This window comes from Anomaloglossus baeobatrachus, chromosome 5 (assembly GCF_048569485.1).
Source record: "Anomaloglossus baeobatrachus isolate aAnoBae1 chromosome 5, aAnoBae1.hap1, whole genome shotgun sequence".
In the NCBI taxonomy this organism is placed as follows: Eukaryota; Metazoa; Chordata; class Amphibia; order Anura; family Aromobatidae; genus Anomaloglossus; species Anomaloglossus baeobatrachus.
The window spans coordinates 327,538,047-327,561,084 of NC_134357.1; the positions used below are offsets into that span (position 1 = coordinate 327,538,047).

The window sequence follows — 23,038 nt, forward strand, 5'->3', positions numbered from 1 at the left end:
CTCTGCGCAGGCGCGGGGGGCGTGTGCGCGCCCCGCGCTCAGGACGCGCGCGTTCACGTCCCTCATGCGAAGCCCCGCCCACCCGCCCAGCTCCAACGCATGCAGCGGCCGCAAGCCTTACCTGTCCTGCAGGCAAAGCGGCGCTGCCATCTTTAACATCATCGCTCCCTGCTCTGCCTCCGTCTGCTGTCCCCAACACGCTGCAGAGCTCTGCACCTCCTCCACCTCCTGTACGGCTGATTCCCTCTGCTATGGGAGGCCATAATAGTCGCAGCAGCTCCTCCTCCTCCTCAGCAGAGGAGTGTGCTGCACAATCTATGCCCCCGATGGCAGTTAATTATCATTCCCTCACACCCTGCAATGCATCAGAAGTATGCAGGGTGGGATCTGTGGCAGAAGCCACAAATGTAGCACCCCAAACAATGCCACAAATCATCAACAATCAAGGGGGGATGACTGGTCATCCTGCTATGACTGCAGTGATGGCTTGGCCTCCTGCAGCATCTGCAGTGATGGCTTCGCCTCCTGCAGCACCTGCGGTGATGGCTTTGCCTCCTCCTGCAGCACCTGCGGTGATGCCTTGGCCCCCTGCAGCGCCTGCGGCGATGGCTTTGCCTCCTGCAGCGCCTGCGGCGATGGTTTTGCCGACTGCAGCACAAGCAATGATGGCCTTGCCTCCCACAGTGCAGAACGTACCCCAGCCCCCTCCTACTCAATCTGCCCCCTGGGTGGATTACGCAGCGGGTGCTGGAAGCACGGCCCACGGTCGGCGACGCCGTGGGCGCGGTAACCGCTCTGCTGCCTCCTCAGCCTCTTCGCATTCTCGAAGCCCTTATAGGCGTCGTCGCTACGATAGGGATCAGGATCGACATACCGGCTATGCTACGCGCCGGTCCAGGTCCTCTCGCCGACGTCATCGTTCACGGTCCTCAAGATGGCGTTCGCCTTCAACCACGGCGGAGTCGTCTGATGAGTCTGGAGTGTCTGGTAGGCCCTCTCGACACAGAACCAGCCGCCAGAGGGACGCCGAGACATATATAGACCAGGCGCACGTTTCAGCTGCTCCACAGATACCGCTTAATCCTACAGACCCTCCTGCTGTCGGTGAGTACAATTATTCGGGGGCTTGGGCAGGGCCTGATAAAACGGCTATGTCATTACAAACACTGCTAGCACATATTAATACCCCGGGTAATAAGATATTAGTTAACCCGTTATTACTTGGTCAGCAACCGGAAAAGAGACCCAACCCCCCTCCCCATGCGGATATACATAGGGACACGTTTTTTTGTGGTATTTCCCCCTTGGGTTCGCACCTTGATGCCGAAACTACTAATAAAATATGGGCCAATGACTACATTGACATTTGGTCTCTGGTATCCACTGAACAATTTACGATTGATAAAGAGCGGCGGTCCGCTGATCGGCCTTTTGAGAGGAAACCCAGAGTCGCAAAAACAATTAACAATTGGCTGCAAGCCTTTTTTGTCATGGGTTGCGTTATGGGTCAAAAGCACCCCGAACGTTGTTCTGAGCTCTTTATATATGCCGATTCAATTTATAACTCTTTCAAAGCGCATGGCGGCTCGGCCTGGTGGCGCTATGATGAAGACTTTCGGCGCCGTTTAGCACTCCAACCCCATTTAGGTTGGGGAGTAAAAGCTACGGACTCATGGTTGCGTTTCATGATGACGCCAAAAACCCCCTTTCCGTCTGCGGCCTCTGGCAACTCCGCCGGTTCCAGTTCAGTGGCCGTGCGTAGACCCGGCACGTGCTGGTTGTTCAATGAGGGTCACTGTCGATTCTTCGGTCTCTGCAGATATAAACATGAATGCTCCAATTGCGGAGGCACACATGCCGCAGTCAAGTGCTCCAGACCTTCCCCAAAATTGCCAGCTAAATCGTCAACTCCGTCCGACCACAAAGACCCCAGTGAGCGTAGCCGCGATGGGGCCGTGGCTCGACCGTTACCCCAATAAAGAGGCTGCCGCGCAGTTGCGCTTTGGATTCAGTTTCGGGTTCTTCATCCCCTTCAACTTTACCAGACTCCCTCTTTTTGCTCAGAATCTTAAGTCCGCTTATGAATTCCATGACGTCCTGCTAGACAAGCTTAACACTGAGTTAACTAAAGGCAGAATCGAAGGCCCTTTCCGTTCACCACCATTTTCCAACTTGCGGGTGTCCCCCCTCGGAGTCATACCAAAAAAAGAGCCTGGAAAATTCCGTTTGATACACCACCTATCTCACCCTAGAGGTTCTTCCGTTAATGATGGTATACTCGAGTGTGAGGCGTCGGTGACTTATGTATCTTTCGACAGAGCCGTCGAGTTAGTCAGGAAGGCGGGTCAGGGCGCGCTCATGGCCAAGTCAGATATTGAGTCGGCTTTCCGCCTCCTGCCGGTCCACCCGGATTGTTACCATTTACTCGGTTGCTTCGTAGATGGCTATTACTACTTTGACACCTGCCTTCCTATGGGATGCTCAATCTCATGTTCCTATTTTGAATTATTCAGTTCGTTTTTAGAGTGGGCGGTTAAGGTTGAATCCCGTTCCCAATCTGTCATTCATTATCTTGACGACTTCCTGTTTGTGGGCCCTCAAGGCTCCTCCCGTTGTCAAGTCTTATTGGATACGTTCTGCACACTCATGGCCAGATTTGGCGTTCCGTTGTCTGAGGACAAAACTATCGGTCCTTCTCCAGTCCTATCTTTTTTAGGTATCGAGATCGATTCGAACGTAATGGTCTTCCGGCTCCCAGATGACAAGGTTTCGAGGCTGCTGTCCATGATAAAGGGGTTCGGCGCTGTACGGAGTGTGACACTACGTCAGATGCAATCGTTGCTGGGCCTCTTAGTATTCGCCTGTCGGGTTATGCCAATGGGCAGAATTTTTTCCCGCAGGCTCTCACTGGCTACAACAGGTGTTCGGCTCCCCCATCATCGTATCCGGATTACCTCCCGCTTGCGTGAGGATTTGGCCGTGTGGGAAGAATTTCTTTCCAGGTACAACGGTCGCACTTGTTTTCAAGATAGTTTCGTGTCCAATACAGAGCTACCACTGTTTTCTGAAACATCTGGGTCGTTGGGTTTTGGCGTTATCTTTAAAGACCAATGGTGCGCGGAGCGTTGGCCTTCCTCCTGGCATACCAACGGTTTCATTTCCGATATAACGCTTATTGAGTTGTTCCCCATTGTGGCAGCTGTGGCTATGTGGGGCCCTGCTATTCAAAATAGGCGAATTTTATTTTACTCGGATAACTCGAGTGTGGCCCACGCGATTAATCACCTGACTTCGTCTTCCCTGCCGGTTATCAAGCTGCTGAGATTTTTGGTTTTTAAATGTTTGGAGCTCAACATTTGGTTAAAAGCTCGCTATGTTCCGGATACGTGCAACATGATAGCTGATTCCTTGTCCTGTTTTGACTTTCAGAAATTCCGACACCTTTACCCTCAAGCTCAAGCAGAGGGAATCTCGTGCCCATCCAGCATGTGGGACCTGCTGGACTGCAGTTGATGCCATTGGTGACATCCTCCGTGGCCCCGGTGACATGGCGTTCTTACGGTAAGGCATGGGCCGAATGGTTAGTTTTTGCTGCGGGCCACCCGATCGCGACATCTGAATGTTCCAGGTTGGAAGCAACTTGCCAATACCTGATGAATATGTATAACAATGGTTTGTCCAGCGCGGTTGCTAGGAACCGGTTGTCCGGCCTCGCCTTTCATTTTAAGCTACGGGGATGGTCGGATGTTACCAAATTTTTTATAGTGCGGCAGGCAGTCAAGGGATGGAGCAGAGGGCGGCCTAGCAAAGAGAGCAGGAGGCCAGTTTCCTTTAGCCTCCTGTCTCGCATCATTGACGGCATACCTGCCGTCTGCCCTTCTCCTTTCGAGTCTGCCCTCTTCTCCGCCTCTTTCGCGTTGGCCTTTTTTGGTGCATTACGCATCGGTGAGTTGGTGTCTTCTTCTAAAGGCACCCATGGTGGCCTCTGGCATGACGATGTTATTTTGACTAATGTGGGTTTACGTATTCGCATACGTAAATCCAAGACTGACCAATCCGGAAAAGGCTGCTGGATTCCCTTATTTTCCATATCCGGACCGGTGTGCCCCGTTAGATTAGTTCATAATTATATGGCGGTCCGCCATGGGGAATTTTCCTTCCTAGTTCATGAAGATGGTTCCCCTATGACGAGATTCCAGTTCCTGTCAGTTTTTCGGAAATGCCTCAGGTCCTTGGGTTTTTCTCCATTGGAGTTTGGCACTCATTCTTTTAGGATCGGGGCTGCAACGGAGGCAGCCCGGGCAGGATTGCCCAACGAAGTTATTCAGCGTATTGGCCGCTGGCGTTCGGCTTGTTTTGCGCGCTATATCAGACCGGAACTACTGCTTCATTGATAATTTCCTTTGCAGGTTGTTAGTTAAATGCCAGTTGCTGTTCCCACGCTAACGGTTTTTTACTTTTAGGCGCTGCTAAACCGGTGATTTGGCTGCTCGGCCATTCCTATATTTTCTGGGCTGGACAGCGAGCTGAGAATCGACCTGGCGGACGGGCCCTTGGATTCCGTGGCTTTGAGGTCAACTGGAGAGGAATTAGAGGTCTGATCTGGCCTCAGGTTCTCCCTGAGGTAGTCGGGATCGCTAGGTCAGCCCCGTCACCAGTGGTCCTTGTCATCCATGCCGGAGGAAATGACCTCGGTTCTCGTCGTCTGGCGGAGCTCATTACTACCATGCGATCGGACTTAGATAAGTTTCATGCATTTTTCCCAGAGCTGGTCATCGTGTGGTCCGAGGTCGTTTCTCGGGTTGTATGGCGGAGGTCCCAGGGGGCTGCAGCGCTCGAGCGCTCTCGCCGTACGCTCAATTCGCGTATATCGCGATTTGTGCGTTTTAAAGCAGGAATTGTGGTTCGACATCGGCAATTAGAAGGGGACAATTCGCCCCTCATGATTACGGATGGCGTTCATTTGAACGAAATTGGCTTAGACATATTCTTGTCTGGCTTACAAGACGGCATAGAGCAAGCGCTGTGTTTGATGGGTGGGGGTCGGAGCGCAGTCTAAAGTCTTTGCTCCTCCGTGGCGGTATTTATCCAAAACTGGTATGTTTGTTAAGCTGAAGTGCGCCGGGAGTCCGGCCTGGCACAACGCTTCGTTTTGGAAGTTGCTAAAAGTTATGGTTATCTTTGCTGTGACCGACCTACCTCCACAAAAAAGATGAGAGTATGAGTGTTTTTTGATAAAGCTCTCCAATAAAGTTTTATATTTTGGTTACATTGGTGTCGGTGTGTTTAATTGGACATGGGACGTGTTGGTTGGGGGGTTCAGGGTCTCAGCAGTCTATAGGGCATGTCAGTAATTAACTGGATGCACCCTGACTGCTGTGCCCAGGCAGTACAGGGTTAAGCATTCTTCCCATGTCCGATTTAACACACCCTCCCCTTATAGATTTTGCCTCTCCCCTTATAGATTTGGCCCAATGGGATCGTTCCCAGAGTTCCATAGTTCTTTCCCATATATAAAGTCCCTCTCTTCCTGATTCCGGCCTCTCCTCACTGCGTGAGAACCGGATCAAGCTGTCCCACCCTCCCTCCCTAATGTTTGTGAATTGTACAAGTCACAGCGGTATTTATCCAAAACTGGTATGTTTGTTAAGCTGAAGTGCGCCGGGAGTCCGGCCTGGCACAACGCTTCGTTTTGGAAGTTGCTAAAAGTTATGGTTATCTTTGCTGTGACCGACCTACCTCCACAAAAAAGATGAGAGTATGAGTGTTTTTTGATAAAGCTCTCCAATAAAGTTTTATATTTTGGTTACATTGGTGTCGGTGTGTTTAATTGGACATGGGACGTGTTGGTTGGGGGGTTCAGGGTCTCAGCAGTCATAAGTATAACGTATCGGCTCAGTCAGCCTGATAGGTTTACAAACGGATATGACCAGGAAAGAAAAAAATCAGCTCAGTTAGCCTCTCTACTCTTCTATATACAGATACAGCAGAGCAGGATCTCTGCAGTGCAGGTTTTCTCCCTCCAACTGCTTATCTCATTGTGTAGCTTTCTCAGGCTTAAGCCCCATTCTATTGCGTGCCTAGATTGGGTTGCAGCCTGGAGTAGGTGACAGTGGCCAACCTGGAGTATTCCTCAGAGAGCCTCTTTAAATATCTAGTAAGAGAAGAGCTGAATTTGTCATCTGTTCTTTTTGCACCACTTGTTATGCCCACTTTAGCCTAAAGGGTTATTCTCGTGTTAATAAACTGTAATAGTAGAGAAATAAGTAAGTTTGCAGCAGACTTGCTTTTTCTATCTGCAGTGATTTTTGTGCTGTGATAGCTCTTGTGTTAAACTGTTTACAACTCACTGTCAAGGAGATTGACCACAAAAGCCTGGCCAGTATTCCTAGTGCTCTGATCTCTATACAGTAGTAAGGAGCTGCTTACCTGACCCTCCCTGACAGCTCCTGATCCACAGTATATATCATAAATGTGCATGTCTTCAAATGCGGTAATGCACATATGATAAAATACTCTCATAAAGTGCTATAGTGTTTCTGTATATTCTTATTAGAAAAAAATGCCATAGTGCAAATTCACATCAATTAAACAGCCCATGTCAGGACAATCAAATAGACTATAATAGCCGCTTCTATTGTAAGAGGTAGATAGAGAATCTCGTAGGCTATGTGCACATGTTGCAGATTTGGTGTAGAAATGTTCTGCATCAAATCTGTACCTTCTGGCAGAAAAACGCACCAAAAAACTCCTCCTCCATTTTTGGTGCTTTTTTCCTGTGCTTTTTCTTAATGAAGTCTTAGGCTAAAAAACGCAGGAAAGAACACCCCAACAATTGACATCCTGCCTATTATTTCTGTATTAAAATCTGCACCAAATCTGCAAGGGAAAAAAAATGTAACCAATGTATTATAAATGCAATAAAAAATAGGATATAAAAAAATAGGTCCTTATACAATTGTCCAAAGTGTGCTTCAGATCATCCCGGCTATATATATATATATATATATATATATATATATATATATATATATATATATATATATATATAATGAGAGAGAGAGATGTACGTATAGCAAAGTGAAAAGAGAAAGTTACTCCATAACAAACTTGGCTTAAGATGTGCCAGGATAATACAGAAGATAGGTTCTAGGTTCATGGCCCCCAGGAGTGGAGTATAGTCCGAGGATTACTATGCGATCCTCACACAAGTGTGGCTCCAGCCTCAATGATCGGAAGCACATACCTACTTCGCTGTATTACACTTGTACTTTAAGAAACATTGTTTTATTTTACCTAAGTCATGTAGATTCTGTAACAGATCATTGATGAGACACCAGTAATGAAATTAGATGGCAAAAAAGTGAAGATACTTACACTGCCCAAACCCAGTGAGGTGCAGTCTGAGCTGCTTAAGGCGACCTGTAAACCAAGAAAACACATTTCTTTCAGGTGGGTGATCAACTGTATTATTTTATCACAGTGCCAATACATACGGTAGTAATAAATGAATGGCAACTGTATTGTAAAGCATTAATGGTATTTTGTAATTAGTTTTTTCTCTTTCAACATTTTTTCGTGAGATTTGTTTCTAGGAAAACTAAGTGACAATCAGTGTGTTTTATCATTACCAGTCTTACTGCTGTCACTGTAGTGGATTCCTGAAGACACACAGCAAGGCGAAACATAATGCGCCAGCAAAAGAAATCTATAACTTTATTAGCATGAGGTCATGCTCCCACGGGTAGAAATGCTGCATGATTATCCTTCTGTGCGTCCGCACCGTAATACTCAATAGTCATCTACCCTGTCTATTATGTTTTTGCTCTTTCAGTGCAGATTTGACACCTTGCAGAAGATTTATAAATGCGGTTTAACTTTTTGTCCTTCTTCACACATCCGTGTTTCCGGTATGTGTGGCATCCATTTTTTCATAGATACCACACATAGCTATTATAACCTATAGAGCAGCTCAATTTTTAGATGGACTATGTGTCCTTCCAACACACATAGTGACATGTCCATTTTTTTATGGCAGAACGGATGATAATGGCCAATAAAACTCTTTGGGTCTGTGATATGTGCAGCACATGGATGACATCAGTGTACCATCTGTGTGCTGTACGTGTTTAACATTGTAAAGTATAGAATGTCATCCTTTCTTTATCCATACTAAAAAAAACTCTGATGAATGAATGCAAAAACAGACACATGGATGACACATTGATGATACACTGATCCAAAACACTGACTGACATTGGTACAGATTTTTCACTTATGTGTTTTATATGGATGTGTGAAGGCGGCCTTAGACTAAATAATGGCAGTATGAGTTCGCATTATTCCCTGCACATGTCTACTGATCTGATTGTCAGACATGTGATGCTAACGGGTATGGCTAGATCAGAGATTGGAGATCCACCCACACCTGTTAACTAGTTGGATTGCACTGTCAAACTTTGGCAGCATGATCTAACGCACTCTGGTGGGGATCGAGCCATTCGGAGGCCCAGCTCCTTCATCAGGTGAAAAATCACAGCTGTACATCTGATGAAGGAGCTGTGCCTCCGAAACGCGTAGAAATAAAGATCACATGCTGCAGATACTTCAGTTTCTTCTTCACAGCAGAGCAGTTTTTAACACTTTCCCTTCCCGCATTGATTTTAGAGCCTCTTTCATGAGATCCAGAGCCCGTTCTTGGTATCACTGAGGCCTCAGCGATCAGTAAGATCAAGAGAATAGTGGTGTGAGAATATCCCTTTAAAACATAATGTATTATATGTGTCACTCCAAATTGCCTTTTGAGCTTACAGTTTTATTTCTCACCTGAGAAAACCAATGAATAAGGAACTTAAAAGAACAATATCATGTTTCTTAATAAGGACACATGTTAATCTATGTCTAACAGTTTCATTTCTTGCCCAAAATTAATACATGTTTCAGAGTTTTAAAAAATCTGAAATGTTTATATTTTAACATCCAAATAAATATATGAAATCCTATACATAGGACATTACCTTAGTTTGCAGATTTGCTGCAGCCAGACTAATCAGTTTTGCTGCAGTGTTTTCAGCCATTTGGAAAACACTAACTTCAGTGCCTTGAGAGGGTGTGACTGGATAATTAGTATTTGATATGCTAAAGTCGTCTCCTATGAGCTGTAAGAGATAAACATTTTTTTCATCAAAAATGTTATATTAATAAAAGATATCAGTTTATTGTGGAATCAGAACAATTATTATTCTTTCCTTCTCTTAGGTTGATTTCAGTAGACTAAAGGTGACTAAAGAATGAAGAAGAATGCCATGTATGGATAAGTTCTCAGTAAATATGAGCAGATCTTTTTAAATGTGAATTCGCCGGGTTTGCCAAATTTTTCCCAAAAATGAGAGAGACTGATTAACTGCACTAGAGCGGGTGATGTGATAGCTGCAGGGAAATATGGTGAAGGCCATGGCTAGCACCATGAGACTCTTAAGGGGGCTTTACACGCTGCGATCTCGCTAGCGAGATTGCAAGCTATGGTACCCGCCCCCGTCGGTTGTGCGACACGGGCAAATCGCTGCCCATGTCGCAAAACCTCGCTTGCCCCGTCACACGGACTTACCTGCCCTGCGATGTCACTCTGGCTGGCGACCCGCCTCCTTCCTAAGGGGGCGGGTCGTGCGGCGTCACAGTGACATCATACGGCAGGCGGCCAATAGAAGCGGAGGGGTGGAGATGAGCGGGACGTAAACATCTCGTTCACCTCCTTCCTTCCGCATTGGCGGTGGAGGCAGGTAAGGAGATGTTCCTCGCTCCTGCGGTGTCACACGCAGCGATGTGTGTTGCCGCAGGAACGAGGAACAACATTGCTAATGAGAGGTAAACGATTTTTTGTTTTAGGACGACCTCTCCGCGGCAAACGAGTTTTGCTGCTTTTGCGATCGTTTTAGATCGCACATAACTGTTACACGCTACGATATCGTTAATGACGCCGGATGTGCGTCACAAACAACGTGACCCCGACGATAAAACATTAACGATATCATAGTGTGTAAAGCCCACTTAAGTCTTCAGGAGTGTGTAAAATAACATCCGACATTTTTTTTTTTTAGGAGATCAAATGGCAATTTTTGAACCTGTGAATGTTAGGAAATTCCACTTAAAGTTGATGCCTCGCAGATCGATGCTCATCTCTAGTTGATGGATGCACAAGCTTTAGTTAATTTGAGGGGACATTTAAGGGGCAAAGCAACTATAGTCAATGACGTATGAAGTACACAGCCATACTTGATGTAGAGCCAATAAATACATCTCAATATCTTCTACTTTTCAGTCTACTTTTTAAATGATAAATTGCTAAAGGTAATCAATGAAGCACAGGCCTGTAACGTAAAACATTGTTGCGGAATGGGTCATAGGTAAATGTGAGCAATGATTTAGGAAACAAATTGTAAATGGAATAGACATGAAGATTAACTTACGGAATAGGAGTAAATAACATAATTAGTAGACGGTGTTACCGACTGGTGGTAGTAGCTGCATGATACTCCATTAAGTTGGAAAACGGCTGCAAAAAAAATCAAAGAAGAGGTTAACTTTGGTTTCTTTACTTTTCTTGTAATGCATACCTGTTGGAGTTCAGCATTTTCCATTTATTACTGCCTGTCTTAGCATTACCGATAAGAAAACTATCGTCTGATAACTGAATAAACAATTTACTAGTGTTGTCAATGCTCGACCATCATGTGTATGTGGTGATCTGTTCCACAGTGATCTGGTCATTTGGGTGGGAGATGCCCTGTATGTCGTAGAATATCCTGGTGCACACAATGAAGGAGCTCTTTAGGGCTTGTTCACACAAGTATATAAGTCCGACGTGTGCCATTTTCAATGGGGAAGTGCAGATGATCGATTTTTTTTCACTGACAGAATAAGTCTGTGGCAAAAATCACAACATGTTGTGATTTGAATTTGAAATTGGATGAAACTCCCCCATTCAAGTCTATGGGTGTGAGAAAAAATATCGGATGTCACAATATAGCATCTGATTCTTACGAATACATTGGAGTTCTGTACTATAGGAAACTGTAAATGGTCCTGTAAATGATTAAGAGATGCTATGGTAAAAAAAATGGATTGTATACAGACAGCATGAGGATGACAAGTCATCCCACTTTTCTGAATGAAAATCAGATCTATTTTTTTATACTGTCGTCTGACACTAGCCATATACTATGGGATTTTTCATATGGTTTTCAGCGTCCACCAATCAAATGCATATGAATATCAAGAAAAGGTATTAAAATTAACCCATGAACTAATGTTAAAAATGCTGCAAAATCCATACTTTTATGTTTCACCATCTTTACGCTGAATATACTTTTAATTATACTTTTAAAAATTCTGAATGCCTGGCATAAGGGGTCGCACCTAGTCAAATCTCTGTCTTTTTTAAATTTGCTTCACTATTTGAGTTCATGGCCCTGATTTTTATTTTTCGTTACGCTTCTTTTTGGAGTAAAAATGGCTTTAATAATGACTTTTACGTGTGCACTTTTATATTATTTAACTTGTGCCATTTTACATTAACATTAGTAGGTTTCATCTGTTTTCTTTTTGTTCAACAATGTGGACAGTGTGTATTATCCAGATGTTTTAGCCTAATTCATCATTTTTTACTTTACTAAATATTGCAACATTTATTGTACAATTATACTCCAGTATCCCAGTGGAGTAGAAAATCTGTCTAGTTTTATTATTGCCCAGGTGGAGAATAAATTATAACATTAGGATCATGTAACTGTTTGGTCTAAAAAGGTGCAAAACGAGAAAAAGACAAAAAAGAGCATGTTCAAAATTCATCAACCCATATGCACCATTTTGAAGAATTTACAACAATTGAATGAAGAATCGAGGCCTTTGGGTTCACCAAGAGTACTCCTTGTTGTACGTCTATATACTTTTTTTTGTGTTTTGGTGATTTACTGCCTTCTGTATGCATGGTATTAAACAGATGAAACATAACGATTTTGTGTGGTTAAGGCTACAAGTATTCAAAGTTTGAAAATTGCATTTTTTTTTAACAAATTATCACCAAATGTCCAAGTGCAATTTTCCATTAAAAATAACACTGTTTCAGGTTTAGTAGGATAAGCTGAAGCATTTCAGAGCTATCACTAAATAAACACATGTCAGATGTGAAAAATGGGACTTGGTCATTATGGTCATAATTGGCTCAGTCACTAAGGAGTTAAATTTAATATGCCGTAAATGTATAAGGTAGGATACCCCTAGAAGGCTAAAAATATAGCCCTGACAACAAGAATGTGTAATGGGTCTTTATAAAAGTTGAGTTATTACTTACCTGTGACTGCACTGTAAGCCGTATTTACGACCCCTTCGACTACGACAAAAACAGATTTCACCTAAAATGTTAAGAAACACCTTTTGTTTACACAGGAAGTATCAGACATATTGGATACCGTATCAGATCAGAAAATAAAATGTTATACACGCCATCTTTTCCTGTCATTGTTTGACTACAAAGGCCAGAAAGACGAACAAAAGGATCTTTCTATTTTCTTTTCCAATGGATTAATGACTTGCTGTTCATATGTTTAGAATATTGAGTGTCCTAAATGCTTCAGGCTTTCAAAGACGCCAAGAATTTAAAAGAAGTAACTTGCCTATTCTTCAGGCATCTTCCACTAGGAAGACGCTCCATACTGTGCAATAGAATTCAGTGGGAAGGTTGAAAAGATGCTCCAGCATTTTTTTTTTTTAAGTGTTTTGTAAACATTTTCGTCTAAAAAAAGTAAATGTTTTATTAATTGTCTTGTGGATTTTAGATAAATGACAGGAAACTGCTAATAAGAGATGCCCCCAAAAGGCAGAAATTCCTGAAGCATCCTCTACCTGAAAATCAGATGTGTTTGACCAGTGTGTGAACATACCTGATGGTCTATACTCGTAAGTGAGTATACCCATAGTCATCTTATAAATCCTCCAAATGGAAATGTTTACTTAGCTGCAGTGATAATGTGTGACACTATACCGTGATTAGTAGAGCCGTTATATGTTGGTACAGAATAAATAGAAATTAGCTAGGAATCAATGGCTGATGGTGATAGAACAGCAAGAAATTAAGTAGTGGGCTCTGAGAACCAACTTTCATTCTGTAACGCCACACATGCTAATGGAGAGAAACTAGTATCACCTCTAATCTTCTAATAGCTTGATCCTGGGCTTGATCGACAGACTCCATAATGGTACAATTGACTTTTCAAACATTGCACAATTGGTGAGGTACAGTTTAAAGAAATCTGCACTGATCCTGCTATATTAGAAATTGTGGGTAGTCAGAGAAGCTGATACATTCCTTTTCAATTTAAAAGTAGCATATACTCAACTATGGATCACCGGCTGCTACCCCTACCTATAGATCTACTCCTGCCCTGGGTCCCCCATCAGTCTCTATTCCTGCGGTTGGGTGCTGACCAGGAAAATAAAGAAGAGGAGACCAGATTGGGAGTAGGTACAATTTTTAATTTAACAACTTAACCACATCCAATCATGTCACTGGCTTTTAACATCATAATTGATGTGCCACTGTCCATTACAACGTGGAAAGCCAACGTATCTTCCTCCAAATATTGTAATCCCAGGGCTACTACTGCTTGATGGTGTTAAGTTCCCCCTGCGAGGAAAGATGTTGCAGTTGGAACTAAGTTAGTGTCTGCAGTGGCTCAATTAACTCCTTCTATATTGACTACCAGTCTAGGACTGGGGAGCCTTGGGCCCACCAGTAGCATTTACTCAGGTCCGACTGATTAGCTACATCCAAATATTACATTTCCCTCATTCCAAATTTACTTTAACTTCTATATAGTAGTAATCTGAGTAGTTTGTTAAATAAATGATGAGATATTGTCTTATCTGTACATAGAGAACCAAGTATATTGTGCCAACTGCTGCTCATATTTTGAAATTGGGGGCCCATGCCTGCACAGGGGCCCACCGGGGAATTCACCGGTTCTCCTGTGGGTCAGTCCAAGCCTTGTAACTGTTGTATGTAACAGATTCTCCCTTTGTTAGGGATACTTTACACGTTGCGACATTGCTACCGATATATCGTCGGGGTCACGTCGTAAGTGACACACATCCGGCTCCGGTAGCAACATCGGAACGTGTAAATCCTAGTTGCAATGATGAACGAGCACAAAAGCGAACAATATCGCTGATCTGTGTAGCGTTGTTCATTTTCATAATGTCGGTGCGGCCGCATGTACGATGTTGTTTGTCGTTCCTGCAGCTCCACACATCGCTGTGTGTAAACCCGCAGGAACGACAAACATTTCCTTACCTGCGTCCCGCCGGCAATGCGGAAGGGAGAAGGTGGGTGGGATGTTATGTCCCGCTCATCTCCGCCCCTCCGCTTCTACTGGACGGCCGATTAGTGACGTCGCGGTGACGTCGCTGTGACGCCGAACGCACCTCTCCCTTGAAGGAGGGATTGTTTAGCAGTCACAGCGACGTCGCCGACCAGGTATGTGCATGTGAAGCTGCCGTAGCGATATTGTTCGCTACGGCAGCAATCACTACATATTGCATGTGCGATGGGGGAGATTGCTATTGCGCTGGACATCGCGAGCAATTGCTAGCGATGTCGCAACGTTTAAAGCCCGCCTAACTCCATCATCTCGCTTAGCGTGATCGCGGGTTGCCAATGGTTGCTATGACAACCAGAGGCCTGTTCTCCAGGCCTGCTATAGGTCAAAGCATAATATTGTAAAAAAACGTTTGTGTTTTATAAAAATTTTAACATAAAACACAATTTTTCAGAAAGAAAAGTTGATAGTTTAATAATAAAAAGAAATGCCCACATGGTATCACCACGTCCTTAATGAATAGTACTATGAAGAATCAGTACTACACAACTCCTGACAATTTTCTTCCAATATATAATTTCCTAATTTTTCCTAATTAGGATTATTTTTAATTCAAATGAGTTTAATTTTTTATTTTTCGTTTCAATGATCACATATTAAGTAATGAATAGAGTAGGGAGTTTAAGCTTTAAACTTTAAACTGTGCTACTTTATCAATTACAATTGATGTCTTTTTGCTGCTTTTTCTTTATATACATATATATATATACATTCTATTAATTTTTATTTTTTTCCTTCTAAAGTAGGTTTCTTTCATTTTGGTGAACCAGTCCAGCGTCCGCAGCTTGCTATAATAAGACACCACACACTGAGATTTTCTATTCAGTGAGGTGTGCCAGCTGCCATCAAAACTGGGCAGAAACCTGTTACCATAGAAGACTGTAGCATTAGCCTTGTCATCGATTTCATTCTGGCAGTTAGGCACCATGACAGGAGGCTGGAAATGGGTATCAGGCAGCCTTCGCTTGTTCATTGATCAAGTTCTCTAGATCATGGGACTTTATACTGAAAATATCCTTTGCTTTATGACTAATGTGGGGTTATAAGTATAGTTATGTTAACTTGTCTATTCCCATGTTATACGGCCTCAGTACTGCCAACCAACACAAGGTGTTACCGATTTCTGATTTACAGTAGTGATGTGTCGTTCGCGAACGAGCCGATTCTTTGAGCCGGCTCTTTGAAGTGAACGATATGAGCCGAATCATCAAAGTGAACGAGCCATAAAGAGCCGCTTTTTTTTTTTTTTTCTCTGCTTCAGGGGGAAGCAGGAGATAAGGAGAAGAGTAAAGTAAACACAAGCTCTGGGCAGGAGCTGACACTTAAAGCTATACACACATAGTGGTTCTTCCTTAGTTCAGTGGGCACAATTGAGTACCAGGGAATGATGTGCTAGGATTAAGTTTTCTGACCTCGACTGGCACATATGGTAATGTGTAGGAGGAGAGGGGCTCAGCTTGTTTGCTGATAACAATGATCATCTTCTCTAGGTATTAGGGTTCAGGACCACTACAGTAAAGACCTGACCAGTTGCTGGGTAATAGCATTTTAGACCAAACATATGTAAAGAAGTGTATACAGCTTCAATCATTGTATAGAGTTAGTGTCCAGTGTGTGCACAGCACAGATGACCGCTGACATGTTCATTTAACCCTGTAAGGTTTTCTTTCTGGCATAAATAAGAGAAAATCATTGATAATAAGCCATGTCTCCATTCCTTTAATGTTTAGTGGAAGCTGGTGTGTGTCTGTGTGTATGTGTGTGTGTGTGTGTGTGTGTGTGTGTGTGTGTGTGTGTCTGTGTGTGTGAGTGTCTGTGCATGTGTGTGTGTGTGTGTGTGTGTCTGTGTGTGTCTGTGTGTGTGTGTGTGTGTGTGTGTGAGTGTCTGTGCATGTGTGTGTGTGTGTGTGTGTCTGTGCATGTGTGTGTGTGTCTGTGTGTGTGTGTGTGTGTGTGTGTCTGTGTGTGTGAGTGTCTGTGCATGTGTGTGTGTGTGTCTGTGCATGTGTGTGTGTCTGTGCATGTGTGTGTGTGTCTGTGCATGTGTGTGTGTCTGTGTGTGTGTGTGTCTGTGTGTGTGTGTGTCTGTGTGTGAGTGTCTGTGCATGTGTGTGTGTGTGTGTGTGTGTGTATTTTTTTTTGTGACCACAATTGATATTTTTTTACTAGTTTGGTGACTACATACAACATATTCATTAGCCTCTATATGCATGTGTCTGTGGCGTTGTGGTGTCACAATTCTCGCAGTTAAGACTTTTTTTCTATTTCTGTTAACAAATCCTGGCATTTTTAGATGTAAATAGATCTGACATCTGCACACATCTATAAAACACTTTTTTTGTATCGCTTCCTAATTATCAGTGGCGTAACTAGAGTCTGGTGAGCCACAGTGTGAAATGTAGACCTGGGCACTCCCCCACCTGTCACACTCCGCGCGCACACATGTTGGTCAGATCATATGTATGGGCCCCGTGTATATATGTCCCTTATCCTGGTATATATGGTCTTCCCCTCCCACCACCATAGTCATCCAATTATTATAACGCATCCCCATATTCCTCCATATATCACAATGTACCCTCATAGTCATTTATATATTATAATGCATCCCATAGTCCCCCATAGTCATCCAATTATAATAATGCACCCCCATTATCCTCCATATAGTATAATACTGCCTCACAGCCCTCCATATAGTATAATGCAGCCTCACAGCCTTCCACATAGCATAATGCAGCCTCACAACTCGCCATAGACTATAATGCACCCCCCTCCTCCCCCATAATCCTCTGGCGAGCATGTACTCATTAAAAATAAATCTGTACTTACCTCTCCTGGTTTCCCCGCAGCTTAATGTGACTCACGATATCGCCACAGCGATGTCACTGCGGCGATATCGTGAGTGCATCGCCACGTGTGACCCGGCAAAATCGCCCCACAATTTATCGCTGGTCGCAGTCGCGAAGTTTTCGGTCCGGACCGAAAACCACGCAACTGCAATCTAGCGACATCGCTGCATGTGACACCTTCACACCAGCGACTTCAGGAGCTGCACTATAGCTCCTGGAGACACTGGTGTGATGCTATGGCATCACACAGCGACATTGCAGGAGAAGTCGCAGGTGAGATCGTCACATATGACATCTCACCCGTGACGTTGATGCGGTGGGCGGGGTTACACGGTCATCAGCGACGTTGCCCACCACATTGACATGTGTGACAGGGCCCTTACTTTAATTCAGAGATGGGAAACTTCAGGTCTTGAGTGCCACACACAGTGTAGATGATTCAATTATCAACTGTGCAATACTAAAGACCCCGTCAGACAGGGAGGTATCACTGGCGATGCTGCAACTTAGTAGGCATGGTCAAGTTACAATGACATCGCCAGTGTGTCGCCTCGTGTGACAGGGCAATTTCCCGCTGCCACCGCTCATCTCCTGAATTCGGAGGTTGCCTAGCACTGCTGGGAAACCTGGCGATGAGGAGCAGGCGATCTGAACACATTGCCGCGTGTGACGCAGCAATAGTGCTCTGACACATGACGGGAGCCATACAGAGTATAGCTCCCTGCCTCGCCTGGACTACAGGCATGTTCAGAGGCGATCCTCCACCAGTGTGACAGTACCATAAGGAAATCCTGAACACATGACCTGCACCCTCCAGACCTGGAGGTCCTCACCTCTGCTTTAGTTGATCAATGTGTGATTGCTGTAGGGCCGCACCCGACACCTCGGGTGATCAGCTGTTCTTAATGTTGGCCAGATTTGAAGGTGCTCCGTCTTGTATGTAGTGACAGCGGCTAGATACCGCACATCCGCCCTCCAGCCATCACACATTGATTACCTATAGTAAGGCCAGGCCATCAATGTTAGGACAACCTCTATACATTTGTTTTATGTGCAATACTACCTCAATGACATTTATTGTCACTTAACTGTTAAAAAAGTTGGTATGTAACTAGTGTTGCATTGCCATATTGTGTTCCACTTGCTGGGACTTGTAGTGCTGTGCACCACCAGCAGAAGTTGGACCCATGCTATGTTAGCATTTAAACATTTCTGTTCCAGGTTGTGTTGAAATAAACTGATTTTGCTATTCAGTATCCTATGCTTCCATATTTTGGTGTGCGTACAGTATGTGTGTACAATGTGTGTATGTACAGTATGTGTGTACAATGTGTGTATGTACAATGTGTGTATGTATGTGTGTCCTTTGTGTTCAGTATGTACAGTGTGTGTGTACAGTGTATGTATGTGTGTCCTTTGTGTTCAGTATGTACAGTGTGTATGTACAATGTGTGTATGTGTGTCCTTTGTGTTCAGTATGTACAGTGTGTGTGTACAATGTGTGTATGTATGTGTGTCCTTTGTGTTCAGTATGTACAGTGTGTGTGTACAATGTGTGTATGTATGTGTGTCCTTTGTGTTCAGTATGTACAGTATGTGTGTACAATGTGTGTATGTATGTGTGTCCTTTGTGTTCAGTATGTACAGTGTGTGTGTGTGTGTGTTGCACATATAGTGACAGGCAGCACAGTAATTGCATCTTTTGTAGGAGCGACACATATCAGAGCACTGACTAATGTAGAAAGGACATGTACAAAAAACACCACATAAAAGAGGAGCGCGGGCCCTGTCCAGAAGAGCTGACAATCTGAGGAAACGGAAACAATAATGCTAAAAACTGTTTTTACTGCTTCACTAGATACATACAAGGTGTAGAATGAGGTTCCCAATGTACAGGGGAGGTTCTGTATCATCACAAGGTGTAGCAGAGGGTTTTTTTTAAAAAAAAGAGCCGTTTTTTGAGCCGAAAGAGCCGATTCTTTTTGGTGAGCCGAGCCGAATGAGCCGGCTCATCAAAAAGAGCCGGACTGCCCATCACTAATTTACAGTTTCATATAGGAGAGAGTGGTTTTAAGCAGAGAGACAGTGTTGTCGGGGTTAACTCTAGTGCCAGCCCACAGTGGGGTGGAGTAAAGAGAATATAGTGAAGGATATTTCCTGGGTTTAAGAGAGCAGTTGTGTAGTGGAAGCTAAGGCAGAAGTCACATGCAGGAGGAAGCAGAGGTGACGGAATCTGAGTGCAGATTTTGTTCTATGGAAGTGAATTGAGAGACAAGGGGGGACCTTCCCCCTCCCCCCCAAGCAGGCTGTGTGAAAAGGTCCAGTGCAACAAGGAACTTTCTTTTAGAGAAAAAGAGGCCGCCCGATTTAGGGCCACTGGTACTGGAGAATCAAATCTAAGAGAAGTAGCATAGTCATGCTGGGTACCCTAGGCACAGCGAAACACATAGACCCATGTGGTTAGTTACCAGTTGGATAGAGATAAGTCCCTCCGTGGTAGCCGAAGTGGAAAGAATAACTAACATGTCTGCAACTGTAATGGAAGCGCTGGTCTGTGCCCAAATGTCAATGCTTTGTAGGAAACATTGTTTGAAATGTGTCGCAAGCAATGTGGCATGGTGTTGTAAACTTGTTAATAGTGAAGCGCATGCAGTTTTTAACAGTTGCAGACTCTTCCTTAATGACTTTGAACGCGGTACCACACAGTGTGCATCAGATGATAAGAAGCCGGAATTCGGGTGAGAGGAACCAGTGCCATGAGGTAAAGCTTCCACACACTCAACCCTTGTTGGTAGCGTGCCGGAGTGAGGAATCTGAGCCTCTTGTCCATGGCTATCACATCGAGCAGCTTACATTAGCATAGTGAACATCCCACACTTGCTGTATATAGTCCTTTCTATCTTGGAGAGGGTTGCACATAAAAGGTGTCCTGATATGTAGGTGAAATTTATTTAGAAATTACCCAAGCTACCATTTCTGAGATAGGATTATCCTTTAACCCATTTTTACCTTACTTTCCCTTTACCCACTCTCAAAATAAATGAAGAAAATAAAGATGTAACTAATGTTTGAGGATTGTGCTTCTGATCTTTACTTACAGTTACAGTCACAGTTTGCAGAACTGCTGTCACAAGAGCTTGACCTAGTGCGATATTAAGGTTTAGTCTGCAAAAAGAATAACGTTATCATCATTAGTGAGGACAATAAAATATACTTAGGGAGTGCAATAAACAACTGGAAGAAGTTTGCCTTTTTGCTTATTTTGCTAGTTCAATAGATCTAGGAAATTGTTTATACTTAAAGGAAAATTCTATTTTTGTAGCATGTTAGTCAATAAATAGAAAGTAAACACAAGTCTGCAGGGTAAAACTGAAAAGTAAAAGGTAATTTTTTTATACTTTCAATGGCTGAACTTAAAATATCAAAAAAATTCAATCACGTACAGTTTTTTCACAAACACGGACAACACAGGCTTTCTTGGGCGGCAAGGTGGCTCAGTGGTTAGCACTGCAGTCTTGCAGCGCTGGGGTCCAGGGTTGAAATCCCACACAAGGACACCATCTGCAAGGAGTTTGTATGTTCTCCCCGTGTTTGCGTGGGTTTCCTCCGGGTTCTCCAGTTTCCTCCCACATTACAAAAACATACTCATAATGAACCTAGATTGTGAGCCCCAATGGGGACAGTGTTGCCAGTGTATGTAAAGCGCTGTGGAATTAACAGCACTATATAAATGAATAAATATTATATTATATTATTATTCTTGCACCATACTTTGACCCCTTTGCGTGACTTATAGTGGATGACTATGGTATTAGATTAATTAGAAAGCATCGAATCATGGCATTCACTGATCAGCAAAAGAGTAACAATGTTTTGAACTTTTGACTTTCAGGCTCCATATCTCACCATCCACTACAGCTCTGAGCGTGAGACTACCTTCATTTTATAGAAAATCATCTTGGCTATCTCATACATAAATTGGACTTTCCATTATCTAGCATATAATTAGTTATTCAGATTGTCATGTCACTGCATTGTTACTGTTTTCTTCCTAAAAATTTAATTTTTACTATTTTGTTAGTATTTTGTAAATCCACCTTTAGTTTGAACACTGCCTAATTCCTTCTGGTATGTTCTACATCAGATTCAAGCATGATTCGACTGAAATCTGATCCCAGGTCTCTTGTACACGTTCTCAATGTTGGTGCATACTGGTCGACTCACTTGGGTATGTATACAGCTTTCTGTTCACCTCTATCCACAAGTGTTTGATTAGAGTGAGGTCTGGGAACTTTGGAGGCCAATCCAGCACTTTTACTTCATTGTCATTGAAGCATTTATTTGCCAATCTTGATGAATGCTTTTCAACATATGCTTCACGTCATTGTCCTCCTGAAACAATATGTCGTCCTGTCTAACGCATCGTGCTCCAGTGTGAGAAGTAACTAGCATGTAGCTCAGCATTGAAACCACCATCTATCCTAGTAGGTATCCAATGCCTTTGGCTGTGAAGCACCCCCGTATCATCAAGCTTCCTCCACCCGAACTTAAGGAGTACTTTGCACGCTGCAACATCGCTAGCCGATGCTAGAGATGCTGAGCGCAATAGTCCCCGCCCCCGTCGCACATGCGATATCTTATGATAGCTGCCGTTGCGAACATTATCGCTACGGCAGCTTCACACGCACTTACCTGCCCTGCGACGTCGCTCTGTCCGGCGATCCGCCTCCTTCCTAAGGGGTCGGGTCGTGCGGCGTCACAGCGACGTCACACGGCAGGCGGCCAATAGTAGCGGAGGGCCGGAGATGAGCGGGACGTAAACATCCTGCCCACCTCCTTCCTTCCGCATAGCTGCTGGACGCAGGTAGGAGATGTTCCTCGCTCCTTCGGCTTCACACACAGCGATGTGTGCTACCGCAGGAAGGAGGAACAACATCGTATGTCCATCGGAGCAAAATTATGGAAATGAACGACGTGACACAGATCACCGATTTTTGACTGTTTCACGCTCGTTCATCATCACTGATAGGCTTTACACCTTGCGACATCGTTACTGGTGCCGGATGTGCGTCAGTTTCGATTTGACCCCGACGATATCGCAGTAACGATGTCGCAACGTGCAAAGTACCCCTAACAGTTCCTTCATTTTCTTGATCAGTTAAACCATTTTTCCTTGTTTTTTCCAGACCTATTTGCACCCATCAGAACCTAGTCTATTGACTTTTCTCATTGCTCCTAATGACCTGTTTCCAATCTTTTTCTGTTCACTTTTCATGCTTTTTGGCAAACTCGAGCCGATACTTCTTATGGCGATATTGAAGTCAAGGCTTCTTCACCTTTTTTCGGGTCACCTTTCCAGACTTGTGAAATGTGCATAGCACAGTGCTTGCATGGATGTCTGTGATCTCACTATTACTAAGAATATGAGCCACCTCCACTATTGTCTTTGTCACTCAAGAACTGATAGACCTTGTGGTGAGCCAACTTATTGACTGCGATATTTTACCTGGACATCAACCTTTTGACTTTTAAATGGATGGATGGATGTCATTTCATATTCTTCCAACTGTCATGGCACTCACATGATGCAGTTTGGCAATTATCATGACCCAGAGACTGCTTTCGATGAGCTGGATGATCCTGTTAATCTTTTCTTGGAAAATCTTCTTCATGGCTTCTCCTGGAATTCGAACGAGTGTCCTTTCACTTGGAAGCAACCTAATAGCACAAAAATCAACTATGCCTCTTTTATCAGAC

The 23,038-nt window shown here is 43.8% G+C and overlaps 1 protein-coding gene across 1 annotated transcript in view; it reads right to left on the reverse strand.

Moving 5' to 3' along the window:
- The window catches only part of LOC142312758 (uncharacterized), a 48,789-nt gene that overhangs the window by 16,049 nt on the left and 9,702 nt on the right, over window positions 1-23,038 (reverse strand). Inside the window, exons 5-9 of the mRNA XM_075351745.1 lie at window positions 20,380-20,446; window positions 12,350-12,410; window positions 10,467-10,552; window positions 9,018-9,158; window positions 7,378-7,422 (exon numbers count right to left, since the gene is read on the reverse strand). Coding sequence (XP_075207860.1) covers window positions 7,378-7,422; window positions 9,018-9,158; window positions 10,467-10,552; window positions 12,350-12,410; window positions 20,380-20,446 — 400 coding nt within the window. The remainder of the gene's footprint in view (window positions 1-7,377; window positions 7,423-9,017; window positions 9,159-10,466; window positions 10,553-12,349; window positions 12,411-20,379; window positions 20,447-23,038) is intronic.